We start from the raw sequence: 13388 nt of genomic DNA on the forward strand, positions 1-13388 counted from the left end.
TTAACCAAGGAGGTAAAAGACCTATATACCCTAAAAACTACAAGACACTCATGAGGGAAATTAAAGAAGACACCAATAAATAGAAATTCTTCCCATGCTCATGGATAGGAAGAATTAATATTTTCAAAATGTCTACCCTGCCTATAACAATCTACAGATTCAATGCAATCCCTATCAAAATACCAACAGCATTCTTCAACGAACTGGAACAAATAGTTCTAAAATTCACATGGAACCACAAAAGACCCGAACAGCCAAAGCAATCCTGAGAAGAAAGAACAAAGCTGGGGGGATTATGTTCCCAACTTCAAGCTGTACATCCAAAATATATAGAGAGCTCATATGCCTCAACACCCAAAAAGCAAATAACCTGACTAAAAAATGGGCGAAAGATCTGAAGAGACACTTCTCCAAGGAAGAAATTCAGATGGCCAACAGGCACATGAAAAGATGCTCCACATTGCTAATTATCAGGGAAATGCAAATTAAAGTCACAATGAGATATCACCCCACAGTAGTTAGGATGGCCAACATCCAAAAAACAAGGAACAACAAATGGGCGAGGATGCGGAGAAAGGGGAACCCTCCTACACTGCTGGTGGGAATGTAAATTGGTTCGACCATTGTTGAAAACAGTATGGAGGTTCCTCAAAAAAACTCAAAAGAGAAATACCATTTGACCCACAAATTCCACTCCTAGAAATTTACCCAAAGAAGACACGATCACAGATTCAGAAAGACATATGCACCCCTATGTTTATCACAGCACTATTTACAATAGCCAAGATATGGAAGCAATGTTAGTGTCCATCAGTAGATGAATGGGTAAAGAAGAGGTGGTATATATACACAATGGAATATTATTCAGCCATAACAAGAACACATATCCTACCATTTGCAACAACATGGATGGAGCTAGAGGTATCATGGTATTATGCTCAGTGAAATAAGCCAGGCTGAGAAAGGTAAGTACCAAATGTCACTCATTTGGGGAGTTTAACAACAAAGCAAAACTGAAGGAACAAAACAGCAGCAGACTCACAGACTACAAAAAGGGACTAGTAGTTACCAAAGGGAAGGGTCTGGGGAAGGTGGGTTAGTAGGGAGGGAGGGAGAAGAGGATTAAGGGGCATTATGATTAGTACACATAATACAGGGGGTGTTAAAGGGAAGGAAGTATAGCATGGAAAGATGAGTAGTGACTATATAGCTTCTTACTACACTGATGGACAGTGACTGCAATGGGGTGTGGGGTGGGGGAACTTGATAACATGGGTGAATGTTGGTGGCTTCATAAGATTATATATCAATGATACGTTAATAAAAAAAAATTCTTCCTTCAATTCTTGTACAGTTAATATACATAATAACATCAGTTAATATACATTTTTTTCCCTTTTTATCAAAATTCTAAAAGGAATAATCAATATTCATTGATAACACTTCTTCCCTTCTTAGGAATTTTTCAAAGAAACTGAAAATATTCTCTAATTTTATTTTCACGCTTTGAAGCCAGACATCCTTGAGTTGGAATCTTCATTTTACTACTTCCTACAAGTTAACCTATAGTTTCTCAATTTTCTCATTTGTAAAAAAGGGAGTAACACTACCTAAACATCCCAGTATTGGGGGAGATTAAATGAATAACCTAGTGGGTTCTAATATACATCAAGGCCCAGAATGGCAAAGGCTATGGGAGAGAAGGAATATGTGAATCAAAGGACTTGGGGAACCATGCTAATGTTCACCAACACAGCATTGGCAGCCATGGTCATCTAGACTGTATCTGAGCTATGTATGCTATCTGAGCTTTGTTTGGTAGGTCTCTCAACCTAAGAAATAGGGTAAAAGAGGAGAGAGCAGTATCCCAGCTAACCAGAGAGTACTGCAATAAATACAGAAGGAAAACTAACTTACTGCTACAGTGAAATCTCCTAACATTCTAGGCTTTCACTTAATTTGTTTCTACTTAACTACTGTTAACTAATGCCTTAACTAAATGAAGGCTGTGTAAGATTTCCCGGCAAAGGCTGGGACTATGGTAACCAACAAGTTTGAAGAACACCCCCAGAAGCTAGAATATATAAAATGTTCAAATAGCAGTTTTCTCAAGCTTCACTTGGCTTCAGTTTGTGCTGATGACAAGGTAAGTAAGATAGGTCTGTACAGGCTAAGGACCATTAGACCACACCCTGTTCAAGGGAGGCATCTGCTTTTTAGTTTTCAGCTCAGAAATGAGGTCTGCCTTTGGACTGTGGTCACTTCACATATTCTGGAGAGCAAGACATCATGAGAAATGGAAAAGAAATGCACACAATTACTGCGAAACATCTTTAAATATTGATCAAGTTTACTCTTTCTACTCTATAAATAAGAAGAAATGTAAAGTCTACAGTTCAAAAGTAAGGCCAAAGCTCAGCAATTTGTGCAAACGGTTTTTTGGCAGAACAGATTTTATAACTAATTCGTACTCTCGATATGTGAAAGAATGCTTCATCAATAAATAAGTGCAAAATGCTATGGAAAAAAAAAGCTTCAAGAAAAATGGGGTTCTCAGAGACAGAACATAATTACTGAAATACAAAACACACAATGGGAAAACCAACAGATGGACATTAATGAATAAAGCATTTGCAATTTGGAAAATCCCTTGTAATATTCTGAATACAGATGGAAATTAGAAAAGACTGCATGAACAATGAATGAATGATCCATAATAGTGAAACAACTGTGTAGTGTGAAACATGGAAGGGAAGAATGGAAAGACAGAGGAGAATAAAGATGTAATAGTAAGATCAGTATGATGATGAAAAGATGAAAAAATTCAACAGCCAGTCCTGATACAAAAAATGAAAGTAAATCACACCCAGGCACACATACACTCAGATAAAAGTATCTTTTAAAGAATTAGAAATAAAGGAAACTTACCTAACTTGAAAAAGAGTATCCTCCAAAAAACAACAGCAATCATAAAACTTAATAGTGAAATACAGCAATTATGTTAAAAACAAAACAAGGATCCTTGCCATTATTAACACTATTCAACATTTTCTAGAGGGACAAACCAATGCTATAGAACAAAACCAAAGGAACAAAAATGAGGTATAAATACTGTAAAGGAAGAAACAAAGACAAAATTTGTTATTTACCTAGGAAAACCCAAGATAGCCAAATGTAAAATTTTTAGAAACAGTGTGAGTTCAGAAAGTGAATAGGAGATAAATACAGAAAAAGAAGTGTTTAGGAAATGGAAAAAAGAAAAAGACCTATCTAAAATAATACTAAACTACAACAAAAAGTACAGAAATAATTTAACAGGAACTGTACAAGAGCCAAAAGAAGAGAATGACAAAACTTTACTGAATGACAAAAAAGGTATGACTAAATGAACTTACATTTCTGGATGATTTAATAATGCAAAGAAGATACATCTCCCTACGTTATAAACACAATACAATTCCAACTACTACATAAACTTAGTTTTGAACTTAATGAATTGGTTCTAAAGTTAAAATATTCTTAATAGATGTTTAAAAAATTGACAGTGGGGCCTTGCATTATAAAGATCAAAATGTATGATAAAGTTAAAATATTTTAAACAGTTGAACACTGAGTAAGAATAAACAGCTCAATGTAACAGTAAGGAAAACTCAAACAGAACCATTCAGGAAAAAATTGGCATTTTAAACTAACTGGGAAAGGAAGGATTATCCTATGGGTTATAATCAGCTATCCAATCGCATATCATACAGAAAAAAGAATTTCAGGTAAATTAAAGATCTAAATTCAAAAAATGAAAACAAAAGTGTTAGAAAAACATATGGGGTCAAATTTTGTATTAGCTTAAGGTGGTAAAATCCTTTCTAAGGAAGACAAAACAGAATTTACAAAGAAAAGACAGTATTTGTTAAATTTTTTATATGTGGTCAAATATCTGCACAGAAAAGTAACAACATAAGCGAAGGTAAAGAAATCAAAACAAAACAAAGACTGGAAAAATATTCACAATACATTGAACAAGGATTAATTTCTTAGTATGAGTAACTCTCAAAAGAAGAACAAAAAAGCAAAAGGAAAAACAAGCAAAAGACATAATAAATAAGCAAATCAGGAAAGCATAAATAGCCCACAGATATACAGTTGGACCATGTGAAATTGCCTACAAAAAAAAGTAACTGCTTCCTATGTTTTGAGCCTGAAAATAATCAAAGAAACATAACTTAAACAATAAGCTATAGTCCATTTATTAAAATGTTAAACAAAGCCTTGTATATAAATTTTGCATGTCCACCCACCTTGAACAAAGTATTCCTTTTTATAAATTTATCCTAAAAAAAAGAGTGCAAGAAGGATACATATAATAAAAATATTCATCAAAGCAGTGTTTATCAAAAGCAAAAACCTGGAAATAATATAAAAACCAGTATTAACAGGAGATTATTTAATTTAAATAAATATGGACCACCAATATAATAAAAATTGACATGAAATGAAAACTAAGTTAGTATGTGAAAAAGCAGATTATAAAATAGTACAGTATGTTCCCATTTATACTTAAATATATGTATGCAGGTAAGTATGAAAAGTATTATTAAAAAACATTTATAGAGCAAAAAACACACATCAAGCTCTAAAGACTTGGACAAATAATAAACTGAGAGAAAATATCTATCAAACATATATATCACTGAATCCTAATGTATAAAGGATTCTTAAAAACTAATGGGAAAAAAGGATAAAAAGCTGATAGAATGAATAAAAAGCATGAACAGATGACTCACCAAAAAAGGATACACAATGGCCCTTATCTATGACAAAGTACTTAATTTCACTCAGAGAAATTCAAATTAAAACTAAACTAAGACTTACTTATTACCTATCAGGTTGTTGGCAAAGATTCAAAACCTTATACTCCACTGGCAGCTGTGGAGAAAAAATCACTCTCATATATTGCTGCTGAGAGTGCAAAATGGCACAAACCTATGACGGGAAATTCAGTAAAGGCTAACACATCTTTGTATTCATTTACCACTTGATACAGCAACCTAATTTTTATGAATTTGCCCTGACAAACATCCACAAATATGAAACAATATAAATACACATGGTTATTCACTACAGCATTATTTGTAATAGCAAAACACTGGAACAACAAAAGTTCCTATCATTAGGGGACTGGTTGGATAACTATGATAGATCCACACAGTAGAGTATTATGCAGACAGCCAAGAGAAAAAACAATAAGGAAAATCTCTATCAATTGGATCAATTTTCTATCAAGTGAAATTTCTAGAATATATTAGATGAAAAAAAAGGGAACACAGAGGATACACAGTGTTTTGACAAAAAGAAAAGGAAATAACACAAGAGTTTGCTTACTTCTCTGGGGGAAAACATACATGACAAACTAAAAGCTATTCAAAGAGGTTACCTATAGAAGGTGAATCAGCAAAGAAGGGAATTTAAGAGTTCTCTGAGTAAGTATTTTACATAATTTTGACAGTGACTCATGTAAATTTCTTCAAGTAAAAAAATTACACCAATAAAATAGTTAATACAAGAAACTTTAAAACACAGTAACTCTCATTCTTCTTCCTTAGTAAGATATATTCTAAGGACACATAATTGCAAATAAATCTTGAACTCTAAAGTTTGTGGCTGGTAATGGCACACTGATGGTGACAATCTAGTTTTCACTGTGGGAAGAGAGATACAAATATGAATGCAGATATGAAAAGAAACCTTTTGGCACTGGATGTGAGTTGGAACTATTGATATGAGCTAGTGATTGTGTATCTCTATTCAATGGAAGGGCCTAAAGTAATGACTCCTCAGTCGCAATGAGCACACTTAGTACCCCAGATCTTGTTCTCTAAATACAACTGCCCATTAAAAAGATTTAAAAAAACTACATCTTTAAAAAATCTAGCTGATTTGAGAGCTGGAGCAAGGGGAAGTTGAAGGTGGACCTAGAACATCTGCTTCAGAAAACAAGGAAATTCTTAAAGGCTAATGGAATCACATCCAAAGGACCTTACAACTGGCTTGAAAGGACTCTACTGACAAGATCAGGAAGAATGATGGAAAAAGATTTTAACAAGTTGAATAATAAAAGAATTCATGAGCTCATACTATTAATTTTTGAAGTGGGTAGAGCTCTTCTCCACAGAAAAATGTCAGTTAATGGTAGAATTATGAAATCTCTATACTGCAACCAATGTACCATTTAAGACAACAATCATCAATGGATGCTAAAACCACTGAGCATATGGATCTCCATATAATCGCAAAGTATCACTCTCAGATTACTTATTCATTATATAGGGAAAAATGTTTCCTTATAATAAAGGGAGCAGTTGATAAAACATTATCACTAACAGGATAATTTATTATCCTGTACCATAATTTATTATTATGTACCAGTTCACATGATGTAATAAGAAGTACTGACATTATTCAGTATGCTTGTCAAACATGTTTAATCTAAGTATGTTTAATGAAACCATCAGATCAATTCAAAATTTGGAATATTCTATAATACAACAATTTTATATTCTTTAAAAAAAAGTAAATGTTATGTAAGGGAAAAGGCAAGAGGGCTTGTTCTAAACGAGTGAAACCAAAGAGACACGATCAAATGCAGTGACTATACCTAGATGGGACCCTGGATTAAAAAAGAAAAGAGGATATGAGAGGAATTCTGGGATAAATGGGAACATTTTAAAGCATAGTATTCATATCAGATATTCTTGAAATAGCATTAATTTTCTTAGGTGTGAAAATGTAATTATAGTTAAGTATGAGAATGCCTTTATTGTTTTAAGAGATATGCTGAGGTATTTAGGGGTAAAGAATCTTGATGCATATAACCAATTTTCAAATGGTTCAGCAAAGACAAGCAACAAACACACATACATGCATACATACGAATGTGTGCAGATCTACTTGACGACACATAAATGTAGACAATTGTTAATAATTAGTCAATCTAGAGAGACGGAATACAGGTGTTCATTATATTCTTTTTTGAACTTTTCTCTAGGTTTGAAAATTTTCTATTTTTTTTGTAAAAAGCTGCAGAAAAATTAAAGAACTTTCACTGCACACTCTGTATGCCTTAGTATTAGAGACTGGCAAATTTTTTGTAAAGGGCCAGAGAGTAAACATTTTAGGCTTTGCAAACTTCATGATCTCTGTTGCAACTACTCAACTCCACTTTTATAGTGCAAAGGTAGCTACTACAGGCAATACATAAACAAATGGGCATGGTTGTGTTCCAATAGAACTGTATTTACAAAAATAGGCAGTGAGCCAAACTAGCTCTTGGAACATAATTTGCCAACCCCTGATATATATACTATCAGATTTTTAAAGAATGCATGGGCATACAATGTTCTTTTTTTCCTGACTATAAGTTTATAGTCTGCATTTTTAAAAATTCATACTCTCCAAGATCATGGTCTCTTCTTTAGTCTCTACACTTTCCCATTTGGTAATCTTATGGTTTCAACCAAAGGACTCCCATTTATAGCACCTGCCTTGCTACCTTAGGCCAGACTTCTGTATTTCTATTATATACTTCATTAACATTTCCACATACATGAAGCAACAAAGGTCAAATTCAGTACATCAAAATGAAAATTACTACCTTTCTTCCCAAGCCAACTTCCCCTAAACATGATTCAATTCTACCAATAGTACAACCATCCAACTAGGCTGAAAAACTGGGAGACCAACAGTGAAGAAAAGAGTTAACATAGCAGGACTCTGACTGCCTGTCTTCAGAAAGGCCTGCTTACAAAGCTGGCCCTTGGCTGGCACCTGAAAACTCACAGTTTGGGAGGTATCTCACTATTCCAAGAAGTAGTAAGAGTAGCTCACTATGTCTAAACTACACAAATAATTTGGTTTACGCTGAACACCAGCTTTCCTTCAGGGAATCTGGAATTTTAGTACATGCAAGTAGAGGGTGCCTACATGAGCAGCCTCCAATAAAAAACCTTGGGTATTGAGTCTCTAATGAGCTGCTCTAGTAGACACCACTTCACAACTTTATAATGGAAGAATTAAGAGCTTCCTGTGTGACTTCACTGGGAAAGGACTCCTGGAAGTGTGTACCTGATATCCTCCAGACTTTGCCTCATATGCCTTCTCCTTGTTCATTTTTCCTTATCCCTTTATATAGTAATAAATCATAGTAGTGAGTGTAACTATATGGATGAGTCCTGTGAGTCCTTCCAGTGAATCTCCAAACCTTGAGGTAATCTTAGGGACCTTTGGCACATCTTCTCTTTTTCACCTAGGTATTTAATTAGTTGTAAAATATTCTTGATTCAACATCCATTATCTCTCACTTCTCATTCAGTTTTTCTTCTCCATTTCCACTGTTACTATTTAGGATTAGATTACTGCACTGGTCTCCTAGTTACTGGACCTCCTATTTCCCCACTTAGTTTCTTAAGACATAATTCCCATCATTTTACTTCTTAGTTCTAAAATCTTCAATGATAACTCATTCTGTCACAGAACAAAGTCCAAAATCTTAAACCTGGAATTTATAACCATCCACTGGCTCCAAACTACTTCTTTAACCTGATTTTCCATTTCATGACAGCACATACTCTATACTTCAGCTAAATCATCACCTGTCAACTTCCAAATTACCCTCTACTCTAGACTCTGGCTAATAGAGTTTCCAGGACATCATACTCCCCCTCCCCATACTGCATGAATCCATACAGTCTAAGTTCTAGTGGCACCTCTTAGGTCATTTTAGCTAGAAATAATCACTATTTTTTTCCTGAATTTTAATAGGATTTTATTTACTTCTTTCTAATGGCACTTATCAGTTTGTATCTTGTATTAGTCTTACATACATACATTTCAGAACCCCTTTCCTTCAGAGAATGGTCTATCTTGGCTTAACTTTTGTATTCCCTTACAGTGCCATGCAACTGTACACACTTCATAAGTTATTTGTTGGATGAAAAGATGAATGGAAAAATGAAAAAACAAGAAGGCAATCACATGAATGCCTGTTCTAGTGTAATACAAAAGGAGGAAAGAAATTCTTAGAAATCATGTTATAGGTGGGAGTTAGGTATGGCTGAAACAGTACTATTCTCATTCAAGAGACATACTGTACATTTAATCACACTTCTAGAAGCACATGTAGCAAGGCACCATGCTTAGACCTGTGCAAGACACCACGAATTAAATAAGCTTCAGTGAATCGGTTTCATATCCAATCCTATCTATAATGCAATTTATGAAAATGGGAGTGAAATCCCTAACAAATTTTAGAACATTTTTATAATACAATCCATAAGATAGGAACAGATTTTGTATCAACTGTGACTTGGTTGTGACAATAAAGGTATAAGAAATCACAGTTTTTCCAAAAAGGATATGAAATACTAAACACCAAATCAATTTAAACATTTTCTAATTTATAAAATTTAGCACATTTAGGAGGATGGAGAATATACTTCTGCCCTTCTCTCACCGAATGCAAAAACAAAAAGTGAAATCACATCAATCATTTTGTTAATGAGGTGGGGAATAGGTTTTCATAGAAGACTATAACTGAAGCTGAAGAAAAGGCAGTACTCCTATATAACCAAAAATACTTACACATTTTTTCTACAGATACACTAACTTGAGAGAGCTTAAATTTTTGTCCTTTTTTCCTCACATTTTATAAAAGTGTCTAAATAATCAGATGAAATACTACAAGACAATAAACTAATTTTGAATGAAATATACTACCTCCAACAACGATGTTCACCATTTCTTCTACAATGCTCTGTACAATGTCTTGTGGCTTTTCCTCACAGTCATGATTTTCTCCATCATATAATATGTCATTTTTAGATAATGCTATAAAAATGAAAATTCAAGAAAGCATTATTTTAATTTGGGGGAAACTTCTACTAAACACCTATAATGAAGAACTTTCCTAAAAAATTAAAATTAAAAATATCAGATATATGAAGCTAGAAGCTATTTATTACAAGTTAAACCTTCAAAATTTTAAATATTTTAACTTTTAAAGTATTTTATAAAGTTGGGTCAATTTCAACAATGATTCATTTGCCAAACTACTGAGTAATTATTCAACTTGTGAATATTTTAGCACATTCCTTTAAGAACCAAAAATTTTTAGTTTATTTTCAATGAAACATTTCTAACATGTCACACACACTTGTCAAATAATATATTAAATATAATTATAGCTTGCTTTGATAAATTAGGCTTATCAATAATAAACTCATCATTGTACTCTAATATAGTAAGGTCCTGGAAGAAGGAGAGAGAGGGCCATATGGGCCTCCAACAGTGCTTTCCAGCCTTTCCTTATTTCATTCCCAAAAGAATCTACATATCCAATGTAAAATTATCTTTAGTAAATAAAAAAGAATTAATTTCCCAATTTAACATTAATCAACAGATAAAACTGCCAATCAGAACTTTGCAACAGCCTAAGAGAAACTGATAAATGATACTCCATCTAGCTTATGAAGATCATTACAGATAAAAACAGGATTTCCAGTGAGTTTTGAAATGTTGCATATATCTCAGGAAGGCTCAATTAGCACTTAAGATGCTTTGGGGTCTGGGACCCTGTTCTGGGAACCACTGCCGTACACCAAATGGCATCAGACTGCCTTATCAGCTGATAGTGCTGCTGCCTGCACTCCCATTCCCATTCACACTACTATAAAGAGCTACTACTTATAATTCTGGCTTCCAGAAGCCTATCTTCCCTTTTTTCATTGCTCCTAACCTATGCTGTATTCTACAAAATACTGAATGCCACAAAAGGAAATCTGGTAAGTGAGCATATCAAATAAGTAACCTTATTTTATTTAAGAAAATCTGAATGCAAGAGCATTTGTGGAGTAAAAACACATAAATGTTTTGACAGGTAAATTTTCCACCATTCTTATACTTTGTATTTCTGTGCTCCAATTTGGCTAAAATAACCTGAAGTCTGAAAATCTGAGCTGCAACATAACTAAATGCAGTCACTAAAAAGTATACAAAATGACTAGTGAATCAACAGTCAATTCTCACATAAATTATCTGACAGAAATAGATTAGAATAACAGTGAGCAGTATTTATTACACATAGGAAATGACTGGAGAAGTTAATTATTGTGTTCAAAGCCCAAAGCTAGTAAGTGATAGAGATGTGATTCAGAAAAGGTACTAACTCAAGAACATGTACTCTTAACCAACAGCTCTAGGGCAAAAGCTTCACTTATATCTGCTGTTGAGAGAAAAACATCTTTAAAGTCAAAATAACCATGGCTATGCCACAGGAAATTGAGTCTTATTTATAACTCTGTATCCTGTAAGGTACCTACAGTGGTATCTCATACATCGTAGATGCTTCTTTTCCTTGGACCTCAGCCCATGTTGTTTCTTCTGTTGGAAAATTTCTGAAATTTTCTAGCTAGCCAATTCCTACTTCTATCCAACCAGACTCAGCTAAAACATCATCACTTTCTTTACAAAAGCATTTCCTAACCCTCCTCAGCAGAATTACCCTGTGCACAGCACTTTCAGGATTTTTATATTAGTACCTTAACACACCTGACCATCCAGGAAGACCATGACTGCCCTAAGAGCAATGGCTATTATCTCCATCAGCTTTTTAACCCCAAGTCCTAGCACAGTACCTAGGACACAGTATGCTAAATGGGTATTTGATAAATGCATAGATGAAAAAATGAAGGAATAAATAAAGTCCCAACTTTTTTAGAGATTAGCCCTTTGAATTAGTTTCTTTGTAAGCTCACAGTGTAAGTAGGGGAAATTTTGGCAAGGGCAGGCTAGAAAAACAGATCAGATCAGCAGTACAGATTTTCTACTAGCTTGAGTACTGTGAGTGCTTGTTTTATCAAAATTATCCCTTTTAATAAACAGGCATCCATCTGTTCATGCTACTGCTGATGGTTCACGTCACAATCAGGCTTCAGAAAAGATGTGGTAAAAAAAAAAAAATCAAGAGCTGAAAATACATTAGAGAAATCTTTCCTCATAGTCAAGTAAAAACACAGAATTCAGATGAACTGTTAGTAAGCCCGAATCATCCTAGCTCTGTAGAACCACAATGGACGGGCAACATTTTTTAACACCTAACTAAGGAGGAACAAAGGGAACAACCAAACTCCTTGGCAGTTGTATAGAACAATTAAGCTAAGAATGTTTGAGGGAAAAAAATTACTTCATATGATTATTTATAAAGAACAAACTTGTAAAAATAAATAAATCTAATTTTTGTCATCTTATTTTTTTCTTATAAATTTACTTACAAAAAGTACTGTCAGAGAATATCTCACTTTTAGTGATTATTACACATCAGAATATAAAAATAAATGACATCTTTTTCACTATCAGGTGTTACTCGTTAGGTTTCTTTCTATATTTAATTTCAGTACTTTTTTGGCTATAATATTTTCTGAATAACATAATGATGCCCTAAAATTTTCATTCACATTTCAAATAACCTTACTAAATAGCTCTCTTGTTACCTGTGAAACTTATTATAAGAAAATTGAAGTTCCTATATAAAATGCTAACAGACATTTGTGACCCTTTTTAGTAACACTGTCTCCTCCAAAGCAAGTTTATAAATCATACTGCTCATGAGATGCTAATGAAGGCATGGTATCTTTAATAGATGTCCTGTGCATTGAAGTGAAATGAACTTTACCACCTAGGATGGAAAGTTTCTACAATTACACAATGTGTCTGATATCTTTTAAAGTTGTATTACCTTTTCTAAACTTTGTCAAAAACATGCCTACACTCTTCCTACGATACACTCACACCCCTCCCCAACCACAAACCCTTCTCAAAAAGATTACTTTCAGCGGCAGTTGCCTGGTCAGCTTCAGTCTGTTCGTTTTCTGCACTGGAAAGATCAGAACCATTTTCAGGTTCTGTGTCATCCTGAAGGCTTTTATCCACATCATTTATATGGGGACCAAGGTCCCCTTCATGTTCTTGGGACAGATGATCAACAGCCTGAGGGGGTAAGTATCTAAGCTGAGGAGGTTCAGGCTCATGATGACTCCCTGGGGACTGCAACAGGTGATGATGTTGCCGGTGCCTTTCTTTTTCCATTTGTTTGGCTTCCTGCAACTGGAAAGATAAAGAATTTCCAAAATTAATAAAATAAGTTGTTTAAAATTTGGAGGGATGATGTTACATTCAACTATAAATTCTTTATATAAGGTGCTAACTTGTCTCTAGACTTAGAAATTGGAGTCCATCAGAAATAAAGAACATACAATATATTAAAAACATGCAAAAACAACCAATGACAGAGAAATATGCAAGAGCTAAAGGATCAAGTTGGGAGGGAGAAAATACAGAAA

The 13388-nt window shown here is 34.0% G+C and overlaps 1 protein-coding gene across 3 annotated transcripts in view; it reads right to left on the reverse strand.

Moving 5' to 3' along the window:
* Positions 1 to 13388, reverse strand: part of ARFGEF1 (ARF guanine nucleotide exchange factor 1) — a 139710-nt gene that overhangs the window by 66410 nt on the left and 59912 nt on the right. For all 3 annotated transcript variants that reach the window (XR_012128223.1, XM_036998175.2, XM_073229611.1), the window contains exons 6-7: positions 12876 to 13152; positions 9769 to 9879 (exon numbers count right to left, since the gene is read on the reverse strand). Coding sequence is in view for 2 of the 3 variants with exons in the window: in XM_036998175.2 (XP_036854070.1) it covers positions 9769 to 9879; positions 12876 to 13152 (388 nt within the window). In the remaining variant the exon portion in view is untranslated. The remainder of the gene's footprint in view (positions 1 to 9768; positions 9880 to 12875; positions 13153 to 13388) is intronic.

The sequence above is a fragment of the Manis javanica genome, chromosome 2 (assembly GCF_040802235.1).
Source record: "Manis javanica isolate MJ-LG chromosome 2, MJ_LKY, whole genome shotgun sequence".
In the NCBI taxonomy this organism is placed as follows: domain Eukaryota; kingdom Metazoa; phylum Chordata; class Mammalia; order Pholidota; family Manidae; genus Manis; species Manis javanica.